The 20,483-nt window shown below is 47.2% G+C and overlaps 1 protein-coding gene across 1 annotated transcript; it reads right to left on the reverse strand.

Moving 5' to 3' along the window:
• Positions 1-252: 252 nt before the first annotated feature.
• Positions 253-7,165, reverse strand: nr4a1 (nuclear receptor subfamily 4, group A, member 1). Its single transcript, XM_074645220.1, has 7 exons — positions 6,889-7,165; positions 5,397-6,178; positions 5,179-5,308; positions 4,932-5,098; positions 4,642-4,847; positions 2,408-2,586; positions 253-1,744 (listed from the first exon to the last, which is right to left on the reverse strand). The coding sequence occupies exons 2-7, from the start codon at positions 6,171-6,173 to the stop codon at positions 1,488-1,490; spliced, it is 1,716 nt and encodes a 571-aa protein (XP_074501321.1). The 5' UTR covers positions 6,174-6,178; positions 6,889-7,165; the 3' UTR covers positions 253-1,487.
• Between the last annotated feature and the right edge of the window lie 13,318 nt (positions 7,166-20,483).

Below are 20,483 nucleotides of genomic sequence, written 5' to 3' on the forward strand. Positions count from 1 at the left end.
GAGTGGTTGGAGATGATAGAAAGGCAACAGTAACTCAAATAACCACTCGTTACAACCAAGGTATGCAGAACACCATCTCTGAACACACAACTCGTCCAACCTTGAAGCAGATGAAGACCACCCGGTACTAGCAAGGTGTACCTAATAAAGTGGAAGACCAGCCGGTACTAGCAAGGTGTACCTAATAAAGTGGCCGGTGAGTGTATATATATAATGTTTACAAGTAGGGACACATAAGAAAAGATGACAGAAGCAGTTTGACATTTTATTTCACGTTTAGCTGCAGTAAAATATAACTTCTTAGTATGTAAAAATAACCCAAAACAAAATCACATTTTCTTCAAACTGCAGAACACAGTTGCTGTGGCAACAACACCGGCAGATTCATAATAATCTACATACAAGACCGTACAGTGTATAAGACCATACACAGTATATATTAGCTGCTCAATGTCTGTTCATGATACATGAACGATACCACTGAATTACTCTGTAGGTTTAACCTACTTTATTATCACCAGATACACACACACACACATATATATATATATATATATACATATATATATATACACACACATGGTGGCGTTAGATACGAAGCACTCTGGAGCTCTGAGGGACTCTTGCTGTGGATATCGATGTGTGTGGATCACAGACCGGATATAAAGATGGACGACATGCCGGCTCCACTGAAGTGAAGCCAGAACATCTGGATGGCCCCCTGCTGGCCGGCTGCAGTACAGCTCATAGAGCCGGTTAAATAAAGAAATACATGTTTCTGTCATTTTAGGTAGCAGTCGTTAATTTTTCTGATCAGTTTGGTTTCAATTAGTTATTTGATTCTGCGGCTCCACCCCCCCGATCACTACTGCGCAGACTCTGAGGAGGAGGAGACACGTCGTCCATCTTTATATTCAGTTTATGGTTTAACGTAACAAAGCTATGAATTGTGGGTAATTTTGTACAGTGGGAGGAAGTGGAGACGCGTTGTTCATCTTTATATAGTACTTATATATAAGTATATATATATAGTACTTATACAGTCTATGGTGTTGACTGGGACGTGGGACACATTCTGGAGTATTTCATCTAAACAGAAATATAATATATAATAAGATGAGCTGGAGATAATAATAATAATAATAATAATAATAATAATAATAATAATAATGCTTTGTCAGGTATTTTATGTACAATTTACAGTCAAAAGATTGTTACTAAAAAGAAGCTAAATGATTGTGCTCATTACTCGACCTGCTGGTGCAGATATGATCTGTATCTAACCGTCTTCCCTTCGTGGCAGCTTGTTGCATGTAAACAGTCACCGTTTGGTCCAATGAGCCGGCCCGTCTGCAGAGAAGAGCATTCTGTGACGGCTCCAGGTTCTATAACTCGTTCCCTTCATAAGTCATGAGTAGCCCTTTTTCCTCTGGATGCTTCTTCTACCTGAAGTCTGTTCTCTTTGACTCTCGTATGAACTCCAGGTCTCAATACGGAAGAGCATCCATGAAGATTTTTTCCACAATCGGTGGCGGAGGAACCAGATCTTCTAGTTTAAGGTAGAAGATGCGCTGGAGGCCCTGAGTGCACAGAGTCCGGAGCTCCGGCAGCTTCCCGAGAAGTCTGGACAAATAATTCGGCCGCAACGAGTCGGAGCCGCAGCCGGAGATGTGATCTTTGAGGCAGGTGATGAGCTGGTTCTGGAGGTCCTCCACACGTCTGGGCTCCTTCAGACCGTGTCGGTCTGCAGAGGAGTCAGAGAGACGCTTTATTATCTGGATTTTATACAACACACACTGATGACTGACTACTGGGATTCATCACGTTTTAATCTAATAACTTCCTCTCCAGGTTGGATCGATCCACAAACATGAGCTGGTATTAAGAAAGAAACTCAGCTGGTGTTGTCAGAACAGAGTTAATGCTGCTGCGCTGGAACAACGGCTTTAAATGTGAAGCTGCATTGTGGTTCTGTTCAGTCTGTCTGCTGTGATATATTCTGCTCTATACAGAACTCAAGGTCGAGTTACATTCTGTCACACCTGTTGTGTCAATCCTGTGTTGTATAACTGCCTCGTGTTGTCTGCACCAGTGAAACCAGAGTCCTACGGATCAGAACCTCATAGAACCACACTGAGAAACACCTGAACTCTCTCTTTAACCTCCATCTACTGTAGTAACACACTGACTCTGGATCAGAACCTCATAGAACCACTCTGAGAAACACCTGAACTCTCTCTTTAACCTCCATCTACTGTAGTAACACACTGACTCTGGATCAGAACCTCATAGAACCACTCTGAGAAACACCTGAACTCTCCCTTTAACCTCCATCTACTGCAGTAACACACTGACTCTGGATCAGAACCTCATAGAACTGGTTGACTGGATGACTGGACTGACTTACCGGTGATGATGACCAGGGCTGTGAGGCAGGAGAAGGAGGAAACGTCGAGCTTCATGCGATGGAGACTTTGAGAAAACTCCAAGATGGAGTCGATCCAGTCCCCGAAGCCTCGGACGCACTGCGTCTTGTGAAGCACGGCGCCGTTGCAGAAGATGAGCTTGTCCATTTCAGGATTGGAACTTTAAAAGAAAAAATAACATAGTTTGTTGATGTGGTACCACCCTCACTGATCCTCCGACCACCTGAGCAGGATCAGATATAACGGAGCTGCAACTGCTGATTGTTTTCATAATTGACTGATCTGCCAATTATTTTCTAGGTTTATCGTTTTGGTCTATAAAATGAATAATTTAAAAAAATAGATAAAATAGAAGAGGGTGTGGGAATATAATTTGTTTATACAATTATTTCTGTGATTTATTGGATTTTGTACAGAATACCAATAAAATGACTTTGAGCAAAAAAAGAAAAAATAGAGAAAAATGCCCATCCCAGGCATCACAAAGTCTGGGGCGATGTCTTTAAATGTCTTGTTCCGTCAGTCTAAAACCCGGAGATATTCGGTTTGATGTGTTATGAAACAGAGAAAAGCAGGAAATCTCCATATCTGAGAGGCTGAAGGCAGCGTCGAAAAATCACTTAACTGATTGGTTGACATTCAAGATGGTTGCCATTTATTTTTCTGCTGACCGACTGATCGATTAGTTGACTGATCGATTAGTTGACTGATCGATTAGTTGACTGATCGATTAGTTGACTGATCGTTGCAGCTCTATTGTATAAAGAATGTACAGCCTGCACCCTTTTTATCCAAGGCATTAGGAGAATGACCCGTAGGCCTTCAGGTGTTTAAAGAGACTGTTTGTAACTTCTTCCACGTATAAATCCTTGCTGGTCGGTGTCTCATGGTCTCTCGTGTGTCTCGTGGTCTCTCGTGTGTCTCGTGGTCTCTCGTGTGTCTCGTGGTCTCTCGTGTGTCTCGTGGTCTCTCGTGTGTCTCTTGGTCTCTCGTGTGTCTCTTGGTCTCTCGTGTGTCTCGTGGTCTCTCGTGTGTCTCGTGGTCTCTCGTGTGTCTCGTGGTCTCTCGTGTGTCTCGTGGTGTCTCGTGTGTCTCGTGGTCTCTCGTGTGTCTCGTGGTCTCTCGTGTGTCTCGTGGTCTCTCGTGTGTCTCGTGGTCTCTCGTGTGTCTCGTGGTCTCTCGTGTGTCTCGTGGTCTCTCGTGTGTCTCGTGGTCTCTCGTGTGTCTCGTGGTCTCTCGTGTGTCTCGTGGTCTCTCGTGTGTCTCGTGGTCTCTCGTGTGTCTCGTGGTCTCTCGTGTGTCTCGTGGTCTCTCGTGTGTCTCGTGGTCTCTCGTGTGTCTCGTGGTCTCTCGTGTGTCTCGTGGTCTCTCGTGTGTCTCGTGGTCTCTCGTGTGTCTCTTGGTCTCTCGTGTGTCTCGTGGTCTCTCGTGTGTCTCGTGGTCTCTCGTGTGTCTCGTGGTCTCTCGTGTGTCTCGTGGTCTCTCGTGTGTCTCGTGGTCTCTCGTGTGTCTCGTGGTCTCTCGTGTGTCTCTTGGTCTCTCGTGTGTCTCATGGTCTCTCGTGTGTCTCATGGTCTCTCGTGTGTCTCATGGTCTCTCGTGTGTCTCATGGTCTCTCGTGTGTCTCATGGTCTCTCGTGTGTCTCATGGTCTCTCGTGTGTCTCATGGTCTCTCGTGTGTCTCCGCTGTTCAGACTCAGACTCCAACACAAACTCCAGTGAAGCACCAAAACCTCTTGGTTGTATCTAGTGAAGCTGTTAAACAGTGTTGGCCGCGGTCGGAGGACGCGGAGGAGACCGTAGCTTTGGTCTCCAGGACCGGAGTCTCTGCTGTACTCTGCTCCTCTGCTCCTCTGCCTGCCTTCACTCACACACCGCGCTCCTTCTCTCTCTCTCTCTCCACCTCTCACGTGCATGCTGCTCACTCCACACTGCAGAAGAGTTAGTTTAGCTCTGAGAATATCTAGTGAATGTTCAGTGGACGTTTGTGCAGAAATAACTGCTGCAGCTCCTCCAGACCAACAGAGGTTTCCCGTGTCTTGTGAAGTGACGGGGCTCCGCAGAGAGAAACGTTATCGTCTCCGACCAAAACTCTGGCGTCTCCCCGGACGCTGACTTTAGTTGACTTAACGGCCACAGGTGAAGCTGTTAACAAGACATTTCTGATTCTTACAAACAGTCCCTTTAATAAACATGATGACGTTGTTGTACTCACCGATATGCGAGACGCAGGATAAAGAGTTCGACAAACGCAGATTCCAGCAGCAGTTCCTGGTCTTCTGAGCAGAACTCAGAGAAACCCGGGATGCTCTTGGCCCACTTCCTGATGGACTCCATGGAGGACGTGAGCAGCTCGTAAAACCGTCTGATGTCACTAGCGTCCACTTTCTGGTTCGGACTGACTTCTTCTGTCTCGTCGTACTGAAATTGCAGAGAAGTTTAAACAGACGCCGAAGTGGCACATCAGATATTCCCAGAGGATAAATAAAGAGGGGTTTTGTTTACCTCGGAGTAATCCAGTCTCCCAACGCCGGGGTTTGAGTCGATGTGCGCTCTCACAAGAGAAGCGATCATGCTCACTGGAGAAACCGCGGTCGTCACGTCCTGCTGGGCCACTTTAGGCTTCGAAGGCAGGCGACCTCTTCGTCCTTTCAGGCTGTCCGTTCTCACAACTGGAAAACAAGTAAGTTCAGTTAGCTTCAGTTCAGCGTCAGCCTCCTGATTCTACACCAGTCATCTGCTCTGAACTCACCTTCCCTCACCATGCCCACGACCAGACACTTCTGGAAACGGCAGAACTGGCATCGGTTCCGCCTCCTCTTGTCCACGGGACAGTCTTTGTTGGCGAGGCAAACATACTTGGAATTTTTTTGTACTGTACGCTGTGAAATGAAAAGAAGAAATACTTTAAACGTGTCTCAAAGACTGACAAGGAAACATTCGTCTTTGTTTGGAACCAGATCATATTACCTTGAAGAAGCCTTTGCATCCCTCACAGGTGCGAACCCCGTAGTGCTGACAGGAGGCGTTGTCTCCACATACGGCACAGCAGCCCTCGTTTCCACCGGGACTCTTTGATTTGGGAGAGAAGCTCCCATCCAGCTGGTCGGTGCCGTCGAGGCTGCGTGCCTGCTCCATCGCCATGGCGGGGAAGCTCAGTGCGGACGGGTGAGGATGGGTCAACGTGAAAGGATCCGGCTCTCGTAAGTGTCCCAAATGAGACATATCCTCCACAGAACCAAAGGTGAAGAAAGAGGGTTCTTGTGGCACCGAGGTGTCCTCTGCAGCCCAGTATCCTGGACTGGGTGAGTACGGCCCGAAGGCCGAATCCCAGTTGGACGCCGGCTGACTCTGGAAGCGGGGGGTCGAAGGAGACGAGGCCGATGCAGGGCTGCCAAAGTAATCTGATCCACCGGGGGACACGGCCTCGTCGAGGTAGCTCAGCGTGAGCGCTCCGGGGTAGCAGCCGTAGACCTGGAAGTCATCCAGCTTGAGGGGGGTCTCCTGGCCCGGCTGCGGCGGGACTTGGGCGGGGGCCGCGGTGAACTGGCACGAATACGAGTCAAAGTCGGCCATGTGGGTGTCCACCAGGGAGCCGATGCTTGGCAGGGGCGGAGCAGAAAGGTGGTCCCGTGGGACGCTGGTATCCACGACCAGCCTGGACAGGAAGTCTGAGCTCTGGAGCTCCGAGCTGCCGACGGCGTTCTCATAGAGCTGAGCTCCTTGCTGGGGATGGATGCACGTCATGATGGCTGCAGCACCGGAACACACGGAAGCAGAACATGTTAGAGACAAACACACGGTGGACACACGTCATGGCTGCAGCACAGAACATGTTAGAGACAAACTAACACTTCAGGGTTATAACTTTCTCTTTAACAGTCAAACTATGGCACTGGCTCTGTGTGCAACCACAACTCAGTCTAATTTAAATCTGAATCAGGTTACACATAAAAGCTGTGTTGGTGCAAAACAATAGTGAGATAAAATTAAAATAACAAGCAAGTTAAATGAAAGAGCTATACAGTTTTGTGCAAGAATAGGCAACATTTAGACATAATCTAATCCAATATGTTTGTGCAAAATCTTTTTTTCTATTGCAAACACAGTTTTTTCTTTCACTGAAGCATGAAGACATGCAGGAGCTGAGGAAACCTAGAAATACCTCACTGCTTTATAATGCCCTGTATTAATCATAATAATAATAACAATAATAATAATAATATAATTACCTCACTGTTTAATAATGCCCTGTATTAATAATAATAATAATAATAATAATAATACCTCACTGCTTTATAATGCCCTGTAAGAGTTCAATAATAAATATGTAATCATATAAATATAAATATAAGTACTTCGCTGCTTCCTGCTCATTAAATGTAGATTTGAACTGTTTCTGCTGCCAGCTGTAACAGTCCAGTGATAAATATATATGGTTATAGATTATAGATGTTCTTACCTGTGTTCAGGTCTTCAGGTGTGATGTACTGTGCTCATCCTCCTCCGGGTCTCCAGCTCTCAGTCCGCGCGCTCTCGTCTCCTCCTAGCCTTTATACCGGCTGCTCAGTGTTCCCATGACGTCAGAGAGAGGTTTCCATACATGGCGGGTTGTGGGCGGGGAGATTTCCATCCAGCAGCCAATCAGAGAGCACGCTCAGAGAATAGACGTCTGATGACGCACTACGGGATTCCGTTGACGCGCGTGTGGCGAAGAACCACAGCACACACACACACGCACACACACACACACACACACACACACACACACACACACACACACACACAGTTAAATATAAGTCAGCAAAGAAGGATGTAACTGTTAAAGCACTCCACCAGTTCACACATCACTCTGTGTTGAGCTGGATATAATATATATTATATAATACTATATATTACACTGTAAAAAAAAAACATTTTTTTACAGTTTTTTTCAAGAAGTTTTAAATGTTTTGTCTGTATTTTAAAATGATAGAATTTTTTTTTTTTAAATTACATGTTTCATTTGTGATTTATATGTAAATGGTCTTAGATTTACGATGTATGACTATTCTAACAATAAATATATGTTAAAAGTAAAATATTTCTTGTAAAATTACAGTAATAAAGGCTAATTATATAAAGATAATTACTGTTAATATTTGGACTCTGTGTTGTATAAAACAGTCAGTAAAGCTGGATATAATATATATTATATAATAATATAAGTTAATATTTAGACTCTGTGTTGTATAAAACAGTCAGTAAAGCTGATAGACGGGGAACTGAATTAATGATTTTTAAACAGGAAGTCACCGTAGTTGAGACGTTTTCTATTTATAGGAGGGGAAACTATTTTAATATCTGTTGTGTGACGGTAAAAGTGATGATAAATGATAAAAACATGATCTTATCTGGTAACCGTTCTTCAGGCGCTGGGTAGAGTAGGTCACCGTCACATGGCTCCAGGTTTCTGCTAATTTAATTGAAAAGTTAAAAATTGGGAATATGCATGAAAAAGCAGAATATCCTGAGACGTGGGAGTTCTGCCCGTCTCCAAGAGGAGTCCAAATGTTGTTGTTATCTCACCGTTCTGCTTCTGTTTTACACATTCTGAATTAACTTGTGTTTAATTCAAATGACCAAACGTCCAGCTGTTATTCTGTAGAACACGTTACACAGAGAGAGGGAAGAACAAAGAGTTAACGGGACCAGGAACGGGCTCATTCATCCAGCCGTGTACAGAACCACCTGAACAACATTCTGCAGTCCATAGTTCAGGTGTTTCTCAGTGTGGTTCTATGAGGTTCTGATCCAGAGTCAGTGTGTTACTACAGTAGATGGAGGTTAAAGGGAGAGTTCAGGTGTGTCTCAGTGTGGTTCTATGAGGTTCTGATCCATAGTCAGTGTGTTACTACAGTAGATGGAGGTTAAAGACAGAGTTCAGGTGTTTCTCAGTGTGGTTCTATGAGGTTCTGATCCAGTGTGATCCAGCTTCACACTGACTGTGTGTATGTGACATTAGTCTGGTTCAGGACGTCTCTCAGTGGGTCGACCTCCGGTACCAGGAGGAGGTGATCGGGTTCAGACACGCCTTTGTGCCCGCTGGCGTGGTCGCGCTCAGCGCTCACAGAGATGGTTCTGTAGGGTGTGTGGATGGTTCTGAATCCTGTAACATGAGTTGAAATCATGTGTCTGAACTCTGCTGCGTGTTTTATTTAATATTTAGTTGAATAGAGAAACACCTGAATGATGTAACTCGCTGTAATAAAACAGTAATAAATGTTTAAAACCTCAGGTTGGTGAAGACGACCTGACCCAGTTCAGTGGTGTGTTTTAAAGCTGGTGTTTGATTAGACAGCGTTACATTGAGAGGTATTCCTAATATTATGAATATTTCATTTACATAATGACGTCAGGACGACAACACGACAAACTACGGCCTCATAAATCACCATAAAGTGGAATTAACAACATTTTGACCAGCAGTTAAACAAGGAAAGGAGCTGAAAGCTTCACCACGGTAGCATTTAATATAACAACATTAACACTAGTTATTAATAAATTATGAATGATAATAAATTAACAAGCAGCATGAATGGATGGATGGATGTCAGTGACATACGGAGTCACACCAGCTGCTCTGAAAGGCTGTTAGCTGAATGCTAACATCAGTATGCTTTAAAGCTCACAACATAGACTGAATATAAAGATGGACGACACGACAGAACATCTGGATGGCCTCGTAGTGGCTGGCTGCAGTACAGCTCATAAGCCCCGCCCCCTCCATGTTAGTGAATGGGTATGATTCTCTCTTGGGGTGCGAGTAGTCCGGGGTTCAAATCCCGGACGAGCCCCCAATTTATGTTACGCCCCTGTCTAGGGGGGTCGGAGCGCAACATAAAAATATGAAGGATATTCCCTCCCCGGTCCCCAAAAGATGGAGAGACACAAAATACAAAATACAAATACATTTCAATATACAGCTGGAGCCGTAACAGACGAGAACCAAACTGAAAACTCAGAGAACGCGTCGGATAAATATTTCAGAGATGGTTTCTGTCATCGGAGGTGGTTCTCATCACGCTGATGTTTGTGTTCATTTTTCTGATCAGTTAGGTTTTAATTAGTTATTTGATGCTATAAAAAGGGGGCAGGACATCATGATTGACAGCTGTGAGTCTCCCTCGCTGACAAGACAAAAATCTGACCTGATGATGATGATGATGATGGTTGTTGGCACTGTCACTTCACATCGAGAAGGTCACAGCTTCGATACCCGGTCTGGGCAGGACCTTTCTGTGTGGAGTTTCATGTTTCATGTGTCTGTGCATCTGTCTGTCTGTCCACAGCTAATCTCACGTCCTCCTGGAGCCGTCAGTCTGATATCACTGGTGCTCACTCATGACTGGATGCTCCAGGACTTCTCATGCTCGCAGAGATTCATACTGTCTAAATAAATAAAACACATTCATTGTGTGTTTTATACCGTCATTGACTGCTGACTTCTCACTACTCTCAATAAGAAAATTCACCACCTTTTACGTGGATGTCCAGTCAGTACTGAACGTAAATGTAATCCATTAAAGAAATAAAGGTTGCTCTGTTATGTCTCAGAGCAGTCTGTTCCTGCCTACATTTACCAGGATGCATTGCATGCGAGCGGCAAGATCACTACGTTACACAAGCTCTCTTAGCTTTTCTACTTTGATAAATAAACATAATAAAGTCACACAATGTCAGTAAAGGCTGTGCAGACAGCTGCATAGATTCACCTGAGAGCTGATTCCAGATGTGGTGGTTACAGACACATCTGGAGGAGATCTGTGGTTTGTGTTTCCCCAATGAAGACAATAACTCCATGATATGTGTGCCAGCATGTTCTTGCTGTGGTGTATCTTGGACAGTTTGATGGTCTGGTCTGGTCTGGTCTGGTCCTGTCTAAATACATGAAGAAGTAGGAAGATGGAGAGTCTGGACACTGATAGACAGAAATGAATCCATCAGTTTCTTCTGTAAAACTAATGACCTGTCGGGGATAATCCATATTATATATACATATGTCTCCTTCTATATATACGTCTCCTTCTATACCATAATATGGAATATGTTGATATGTTGTAATAAATCTGAATTTACAGAGAAGCTGCTGCTCCGATGACGAAGACGTGACCTGGCTTCCTCGTGACTCTTCCTCTTTTTTTAACCCAACATCTGAGGCAGTTTTCTATCGCTCTCATATTCCTTCATGAGGCTTCAGTCACCGCTGTCCTTATCGGGTTACCCTCTCCAGAGCATCACACATAAAACACAGCTCAGGTTTTACATATAGATCACATAAATTATGACCTCCTCCAAGACAATTTATTACTTCAGTACAGAACATCTTATCCTTTATGTCTGTTGTCACTTCAGAGGTTTCAACTTCTGCTGATGTTTCACCAAAAGGAGGAGGTTTCACGTACTGTTCCTGCTCCATCTGGTGGTGCAACATGGGGCTCCATCTGGTGGTGCAACATGGGGCTCCATCTGGTAGTGCAAGATGGGGCTCCATCTGGTGGTGCAACATGGGGACTCCATCTGGTGGTGCAACATGGGGCTCCATCTGGTAGTGCAAGATGGGGCTCCATCTGGTGGTGCAACATGGGGACTCCATCTGGTGGTGCAACATGAGGCTCCATCTGGTGGTGTGACATGAGGCTCCATCTGGTGGTGCAACATGAGGCTCCATCTGGTGGTGCATCATGGGGCTCCATCTGGTGGTGAAACATGGGACTCCATCTGGTGGTGCACCATGGGGCTCCATCTGGTGGTGCTTTTGCAACATGGGGCTCCATCTGGTGGTGCACCATGGGGCTCCATCTGGTGGTGCTTTTGCAACATGGGGCTCCATCTGGTGGTGCACCATGGGGCTCCATCTGGTGGTGAAACATGGGACTCCATCTGGTGGTGCAACATGGGGCTCCATCTGGTGGTACAACATGAGGCTCCATCTGGTGGTGCTTTTGCAACATGGGGCTCCATCTGGTGGTGCTTTTGCAACATGGGGCTCCATCTGGTGGTGCACCATGGGGCTCCATCTGGTGGTGAAACATGGGACTCCATCTGGTGGTGCAACATGGGGCTCCATCTGGTGGTGCACCATGGGGCTCCATCTGGTGGTGAAACATGGGACTCCATCTGGTGGTGCAACATGGGGCTCCATCTCGTGGTGCAACATGAGGCTCCATCTGGTGGTGCTTTTGCAACATGGGGCTTCATCTGGTGGTGCTTTTGCAACATGGGGCTCCATCTGGTGGTGCTTTTGCAACATGGGGCTCCATCTGGTGGTGCTTTTGCAACATGGGGCTTCATCTGGTGGTGCTTTTGCAACATGGGGCTCCATCTGGTGGTGCATCATGGGGCTCCATCTGGTGGTGTTTTTGCAACATGGGGCTTCATCTGGTGGTGCAACATGGGGCTCCATCTGGTGGTGCAACATGAGGCTCCATCTGGTGGTGCTTTTGCAACATGGGGCTCCATCTGGTGGTGCAACATGGGGCTCCATCTGGTGGTGCTTTTGCAACATGGGGCTCCATCTGGTGGTGCACCATGGGGTTCCATCTGGGGGTGAAACATGGGACTCCATCTGGTGGTGCATCATGGGGCTCCATCTGGTGGTGCACCATGGGGTTCCATCTGGGGGTGAAACATGGGACTCCATCTGGTGGTGCATCATGGGGCTCCATCTGGTGGTGCACCATGGGGCTCCATCTGGGGGTGAAACATGGGGTTCCATCTGGTGGTACAACATGGATCTCCATCTGGTGGTGCAACATGGGGCTCCATCTGTTGGTGCAACATGGGGCTCCATCTGGGGGTGAAACATGGGGTTCCATCTGGTGGTACAACATGGATCTCCATCTGGTGGTGCAACATGGGGCTCCATCTGGTGGTGCACCATGGGGCTCCATCTGGTGGTGCACCATGGGGCTCCATCTGGTGGTGCACCATGGGGCTCCATCTGGTGGTACAACATGGATCTCCATCTGGTGGTGCAACATGGGGCTCCATCTGTTGGTGCAACATGGGGCTCCATCTGGGGGTGAAACATGGGGTTCCATCTGGTGGTACAACATGGATCTCCATCTGGTGGTGCAACATGGGGCTCCATCTGGTGGTGCAACATGGGAGCAACATTCAGCTCTCTGAAGGTTCATGGAGGTTCTCATCTGGACGGCTCACTGACAGTAGAGCTGATTTAATAAGAAGTCACACCTGGAATAAGAAGGAGCGTCTTCAGTGATTCAAAGATATATGTATTATATGTAATGTCTTGTTTATTATCTGGACCTTGAGTCTGCAATAAAGTTTGAATTGAAAATTAGAAAAAAATTACAAAAAAATTGAAATAAATAAAAATAATATATATGTATATATACAGTATATATATATATATATATACTGTATATATATGTCACATCCTCATTTACTTGAACACCTTGTGAACTGATTGACCACTAGAGGGCAGCATCCTGACACAACTGAACAACATCATCTCAGTACATTTCATATTTACTGATATTCATCATATTTATATTTTCATTTCATATTTACTGATGTACTGGTATCATGACTTCAGAGTGGTGATGATGTGGTCCCGTGGGCCCTCTGGTGATTATATATATGTGTTATATATATATATATATATATATATATATATATATAAAATATATGTGGATGTGTAATGACTTAAATCTGTTAAATGTTACAGCGACAAACCTTAAAGACCCTGAGAGACAGAACAACACACATCAAGAGAAGTGTTTCACTTCAGAGTTCAGTTCAGTTTAATGAAATACTGGATCATTATCCCTCTTTAGTGGATCTGTTTAAAGCATAGATATCAAATATGAACCCATAGATATCTGGAACCAGTAGGCGTGGCGGCGGGCTGCTGCTGTTGTTTGGAGTCCTCTCCAGGCCTGCAGGGCCGCCGTGGTGGCGCGCTAATGCTGTTAATGCTGCTGCTGCTGTTGTTTGGACTCCTCTCCAGGTCCGGGACGGCCGCCATCACTGACTCACTCCGTTGGCTCTCGGATGACTTTGGCTCCTTTTCATCTTTTTTTCCTCAATGAGTTTCCTCTTGTTTTTTCCAGATACAGTCCGTGGACGAACTAGCGGTGTTATTGTCTCAGAGTTTCCTGGACCTGTTCAAGGTCAGGAGCCCGTTGTTAAAGCGGGACTTTATAAAGAGTGTGTGTGTGTGCCTGTGTGTGTGTGTGTGCACCGGGGTTGATTGCACTGATGCAAGTGAAATCCCCAAACAATACAAAGCCTGGCTCGTCAGTACGAGGCAGGGACTGAAGAAACTGGTAGACAAATGTCAACTGTTACAAGCACAGCTGCTATTCAGATGGAAATGGATAACAGCTTTGTCCCCATGTGCTGATGTTGGGATGAATTCTCCGGTTTCATCAGCATGCACAGTACAGTATAGAGGTGCTGTGAGATGTATTCCAGTGATCATGTGATAGAAGAAGAAGCCGCTGACAGAACCACACGGTGACGAGACAGACTGACTTCCGTCTTTCCAAATACGTTATTAAACACAGTTATAGGGGAAGTTTCAGCAACACGATATCACAACATGCAGATTGTCTCCTTTCATAGTCGTCATTCTCGTGTCACCACTATTTCAATATGAAGTGTGTGTGTGTGGGGGAGGGGGATGAGTCATGTCTACCTTCTTGGATTGAGAGTGAAGCTATTTCAGGTGTTCAGAGTGTTTGTTGAACTGTATCAGATAAAAGCAACGCTGTATACACGCAATATAAATAAGATATATTACTGAGCTTTATACTCATTTCAGACCAGAGGTCAACATCTGGGTCTGAACAGTGAAGCCTTCAACCTGCATCCTGTCTAGCAGCCAGCAGGGGGCGACTCCTCTGGTTCTGTAGAAGTCTGATAGAAAATGAGTCTCCTTCTCTCTTGATCTCTGACCTCAGTAAACATTGTAAACATGAGTTTGTGTTTCAAGTCTTCTTCAATACAGCATGATGTTCATTTAGTAAATGATGGTCCCATTGAGAGTCAGATAGACCAGAAAGCAGGGGATGCTTCAGGGCGGGGCTACCTGCTGATTGACAGGTCTGTTACCACGGCGTTGTCCGGTCTGGGAGTTGTCTGTGTTTTCGTCTTTAACATCTTTAACCCTTTCAGCGTGTTCTCACTTCATTAAAGTTAATTAGAACATTTTGGATGACTAAAAGCTTCTCCATCCTCTTGATTCACTTCTGGTTGCAAAAAAAAACAAGATGGCGACCACCAAAATGTCAAACTCGAGGCTTCAAAACGGCGTCCATGAACCAATGGATGATGTCATGGTGACTACGTCCACTTCTTGTATAGAGTCTATGTTTCAGACCAAAACCCTCTGTTAGTCTCAGGTGGTTTTAAAGGGACAGCGAGCAGGATTTGGTGACTTCTAGCGGTGCGGTTGCGGATTGCAACCGACTGAGTACCCCTCCTCTCACTCGTCCCTTTCCAAGACGGCAGTAACGTGAGCTGCAGAGTGTTAAACCATGGTAACGCCGCTGGCCTCGCTCGGAGGTCATCCATACCATAATTACACTACTTTAGGAGTAACCAAGACATTTTCATCCCAACTCGTCACATACCGCCCCTCAGCCTCACGGCCCTCAGCCTCACGCCCCGTCACGGCCCTCAGCCTCACGCCCCGTCACGGCCCTCAGCCTCACGCCCCGTCACGGCCCTCAGCCTCACGCCCCGTCACGGCCCGTCACGCCCCGTCACGGCCCTCAGCCTCACGCCCCGTCACGGCCCGTCACGCCCCGTCACGGCCCTCAGCCTCACGCCCCGTCACGGCCCTCAGCCTCACGCCCCGTCACGGCCCTCAGCCTCACGCCCCGTCACGGCCCTCAGCCTCACGCCCCGTCACGGCCCGTCACGCCCCGTCACGGCCCTCAGCCTCACGCCCCGTCACGGCCCGTCACGCCCCGTCACGGCCCGTCACGGCCCTTGGCCTTGACGGGCGAGTTATGGCGGAGTTATAAATATTATATTTCTGCTAATAGATCCTCTGAAATGTTCCACACTGCTCCTTTAAAGCCAGATGAGGCTCCATCCTCTCTGGGCCCCGTCTTCTCCGGGCTCAGTCTTCTCCGGGCTCAGTCCTCTCCGGGCCCTGTCCTCTCCGGGCCCTGTCCTCTATAGGCCCCGTCTTCTCCGGGCTCAGTCCTCTCCGGGCCCCGTCCTCTCCGGGCCCTGTCCTCTATAGGCCCCGTCTTCTCCGGGCTCAGTCCTCTCTGGGCCCCGTCCTCTCCCGGCCCCGTCCTCTCCGGGCCCCGTCCTCTTTGGTTCCCGTCCGCTCTGGGTCCCGTCCTTTCCGGGCTCCGTCCTCTCCGGGCCCCGTCCTATCTGGGCTCCGTCCTCTCCGGGCCCCGTCCTCTCCGGGCTCCGTCCTCTCCGGGCCCCGTCCTCTCCGGGCCCCGTCCTCTCCGGGCCCCGTCCTCTCCGGGCTCCGTCCTCTCCGGGCTCCGTCCTCTCCGGGCTCCGTCCTTTCCGGGCTCCGTCCTCTCCGGGCCCCGTCCTATCTGGGCTCCGTCCTCTCCGGGCCCCGTCCTCTCCGGGCTCCGTCCTCTCCGGGCTCCGTCCTCTCCGGGCCCCGTCCTATCTGGGCTCCGTCCTCTCTGTTTTCCTGGAGCTGGTGAGTCAACATCCTCTCTCTTCTTGGACAAACACCACAGCGTAGCAGCATTCCTGAAGCCCAGACGCTCTCTGCTCTGCATGCTGGTTTCATTTTGTCTGACACGGAGGAGATGAGGACAATGTGCTGGTTCTGTCCCACCAGCGTGGACGTGGTGATTTCTATTTGTTCAGCGTCTCCTTTGACAAAACAGAACAGGGTGATCCCCACCAACTTCCTGTCGTTGGAGACAGGAAGAAGTTAACTGTCGCCTTTCTCTTTCTTTCAACCACGTGTGCACGTCTGCTGGGCCGCCCGTTGCTCTGGACCCTGTAGTGGTGACATCATCTGGAGGTTTGAGGCTTTATTTAGTGAAAAAAAGGTTAAAATATTTATATATTTAATATTTCGGAGAAAAGGTTTGAAACTGAAGCCCCGCTGTGTTTACAGATATAACCCCACGACACTTCCTGCCTTTGTATTTGAGCACTTTCTCCCTCACACACTCACAGACGTCAGACGTCTCATAGAACAGCAGTTGAGTCTGTTTTAGGTGTAACCTGCTCGGTTAGGGCTCGAGTCTACAGGGACATCAAGTATGAGACATTTAAGGGACGGGGAGCATCAGTTAACCACTGAATGAATCATTAGTGGAAGTAGACAAACACATTAGAACATTATCACACCGACAAACACTAAAGAATAACCCGAGGGAACACAGAGAGCTGTGTGGCCGCTGGCCGAGCAAACAGAGCTGTGTGTTCTCCTGCCAGTTATCAGAGCACTGATTCAGATTGAGCTCACCTGAGTCTGGTTGACAGGAACAGGTGAAGCTCTCAGACCTCGTCAGGGTCCTGAACCCTGAGATGCATTTCTTACTTCATAGTCTTCATGGACTCTAACACACGGCAGAGGAAGTTTATAACTGTAACCTAAACTTTATTAGAATCATCACATACATACAGATACATACATGAACTTTGACCTCTGGATTTAACCCATCAACAGGCCCCTCGGATTATATTATTACTGATGATGATGATGATTGATGATATTATTATTATTACAGGAAGTCACAGAGAGAGTTACTTCCTGTAAAACACATAATGAGCACGTTTTAATAAGTGTTATATATAAATAACCTTCATTATTATAATAATTATTATTATCAACCACTCCAGATGAAACCTTCATTGCACAACATGAGACTAATATCCTACAATCTAGTGTTAAATATTACAACTACACAGAGAGTTGTGTCTTTCTACAACACGTGGTGTTTGCTGTCTAAACTAAGAGCCAATCAGCTCTCTGATCAGGCGACAGCCAGGCGTTTCCCATCATGCCCCTGGGTCTTGCAGTCGGTGCAGAGCAGCTGCGGCGCCTGGCTCTAACAACTGCAGCCGCCGCCTCGATATTGTGAGGTCATCGTTGCCCACGTGGTCATGATGTCGGAGCGAGTCGGCATCGAGTCAGACACAGATCTAACCAACATGCATTGCGTGGCGATCGCGGGTGATCGATTCTACGCCGGCCTGGCTCGTCTCCAACGAGCCCGTCATCATCAGGAGCAGTGAGCTGCTGTGAAGCGTCCGCGGAGACACTTGAGGTTCAGTGTCTCATTCAAGGACACTTCGACATGCGGACATCGAACCGCCGCCGTTAAAGGACGACCCGCTCGACCCGCCAAGCCACGCCGAGCCGCGCCGAGCCACGCCGAGCCACGCCGAGCCACGCCGAGCCACGCTGAGCCATAACTGTGTGTAAGTCTGTGAAGACAGAGAAGAATTTCTACGTGAACAAAAAAGATGTCTATTCTTTTTCATATTTCATATCACGCCAAAGTGTGTGATAGACCCGCCGTCCGCCAGCATGTCAGCGCCACGTGTTGCCTCGCCAAGGCGTGGATGTTCCCCGTGTGTATGATTGTGAAGCACCAGCAGGTTCAGGTTTATCAGCAGCCTGTTAGTTAGATCATTTAATGATGAATAAACATTGATCATTCTGATTGATTGATTGATTGATTGATTGGAACACCGGCGGTTCTTTGAACACTGAACTGGAGTGTAGTTTGAGCTCATGATGATGTTCTGTCTCCATGTGTGTTTGTGGATCACGGCGTGGACAGACGGACGGACCGTTGGCAGCTGGTTCCTTATCTGACTCCTCAAACATCATAAAACATGAATCATTAAAAAGAGGAACCTGTTTGACACCTGGACGTCTGATCTGAGGCCCGTCGTACACCGTCTGGAGCCTCCACGACGAGACCGTCTCACATACCTGATTAACTTTAATCCAGGTTTAAATTTACACATTTATTCCAGATCTGATGAAATACGGAAGCTTCTGGAAGCGAGAGAGACACTCACATGTATATCAGGTTAACCTGCGTCTCTCCAGCTCCTCTCCAGCGGCTCCCTGTGGACTTAGAAAAATGATTTGTTTACGTTTTCATTTTTATTTCTCATTGTTGTAGGTCTATGGTACGACGGTACGACGGTACGACGGTACGACGGTACGACGGAGTATTAGGACCACATTGAGGAAAAAACATAAATCTGAAATTTAGAGAATAAAGTCGTAATATTATAAATTAGTAATTTTACATGTTATTTTCTTTTTTTCTCGTAATATTCTGACTTTATTCTGTAAATCTCAGATGTGTTTTCCCTCAAACTGTGTTACCTTCATCACAATGATCACATGTTTTGCGTCTCCAGACAGATTTTGCCTAAAATGTCTCTTTAGATAGTAAAGGCTGCTGACCCCTGACCCCTGACCCCTGGGTTAAGACTAATATATCCTACACATGATTCATTCATCCCTACATTCACACTGAGATTAGCTACATGCAGCTGTTGCGTTTCCTGTTAGCATTAAAGCTAAACTGGTCCTGACTGTCTGACATCTGAGCAGCAAAGGGAAATAAAAGCGTATTCAACCATTCACACCTGTCGCTCGCTGAAACAGGAAATATAAGTGTGTGTGTGAGTGAGTGAGTGTGTGTGTGTGTGTGTGTGTGTGTGTGTGCGCGCGTGTGTGTGTGTGTGTGTGTGTGCGTGTGTGTGTGTGTGTGTGTGTGTGTGTGTTTGCTGGGGGAAGTCACTTCAAGTGGTACTGTGTGTGTAACTGCAGATCGACCCACATGAAGAGATATGATGAACAGGAAGTGTTGCTACGGTAACTGAACACAACGATTTCTGTTGTCTTTGCAAACAGCTTCTTCCCCTTCATCCAGACATCCGCTGACGTAGTCAACCCCCCCGACATGAAGGACTGTAACCCACCAGATCCTGCAGCGACTTCCCTTCAGCCCCCAAAACTATTAGAAACAGCTTCACCTTCACCTTCACCCACTAACGTGTAACCTACGGCAGTAAATATACTGTCGTAGGTTCTACCTGTTTCTGTCTCTGTTACTTCTGTTAGAGGTAACGGATCTGACCCTGGACCTGTGGAGTCTGGAGGCAGGTTCTTATTTTACTGGACGTTATACCTCTTTCTGTCTCTTTGTTAAACACAAAGTGACAGACAAACACGGAGATAATCACGTGCACATGATGCAGTCTTTTTCTAACCGTTGTGGTCTCTTATCTTTATGGTGGATTTCCGGCACATTTGTCAGCCACATCCTGCGCCTCGACAGCTCCTCTCCTCTCCTTCTACCACCCACGCTTTATGACACCCACACTTCATGACACCCACGCTTCATGACACCCACGCACGCTTTATGACACCCACGCTTTATGACACCCACGCATGCTTTATGACCCCCAACGTTCTGAGTGATATTTCTGCTTCAGACAGCTTTTTTTAATTTGTTGCGTGACTAACATTTGTGGTTTTGTCTGGTGTCCTCTCTGTGGACACGTGTGTTTAAAAAGTGTTGAGCACAAACATCAAACCGCTTCCTTATTCTGAACCAATGAGAACATCCGATCCACTGATGTCACCGGAGGCTCTAACTGGCCGGCCGACACCAACGGTGGTGACGCACGGCGAGCTTGAGAAACAGCAGTCTGGTCGGAGCGTTTCACCACAGAGACTCAACTATGTCCTGCAGGCGCTTCTACTTCCTCTTCTCAAAGCTGCTCACCTCACAGGCAGACCGGACCGGACCGGACCCGACCGGACCGGACCAGACCCGACCGGACCGGACCAGACCCGACCGGACCGGACCAGACCCGACCGGACCGGACCAGACCCGACCGGACCCGACCCGACAATACCGATACGCCGGTGTATCGTGATATTATGTCTTCTGTCTGTTAAATGGTTCTCACCTTGTTTTTAGTGCACCATCATATTGAATAATCATCCCCTCGTTATGCATTCAGCTCGTTCACTCTGAACTCACGTTCCAGCATCGGCAAGCTCGCATAACA

The sequence above is a fragment of the Sebastes fasciatus genome, chromosome 8 (assembly GCF_043250625.1).
Source record: "Sebastes fasciatus isolate fSebFas1 chromosome 8, fSebFas1.pri, whole genome shotgun sequence".
Classification (NCBI taxonomy): domain Eukaryota; kingdom Metazoa; phylum Chordata; class Actinopteri; order Perciformes; family Sebastidae; genus Sebastes; species Sebastes fasciatus.

Bases quoted from the DNA above. Each gene is read 5' to 3' on its own strand.
- nr4a1 (XM_074645220.1), bottom strand. From the start codon at position 6,173: ATGACGTGCATCCATCCCCAGCAAGGAGCTCAGCTCTATGAGAACGCC. The intron at 5,309-5,396 runs GTAATATGATCT...TTCATTTCACAG, and splicing joins GATGCAAAGGCTTCTTCAAG to CGTACAGTACAAAAAAATTC. The intron at 4,848-4,931 runs GTAAACAAAACC...CTGCAATTTCAG, and splicing joins GGAGACTGGATTACTCCGAG to TACGACGAGACAGAAGAAGT.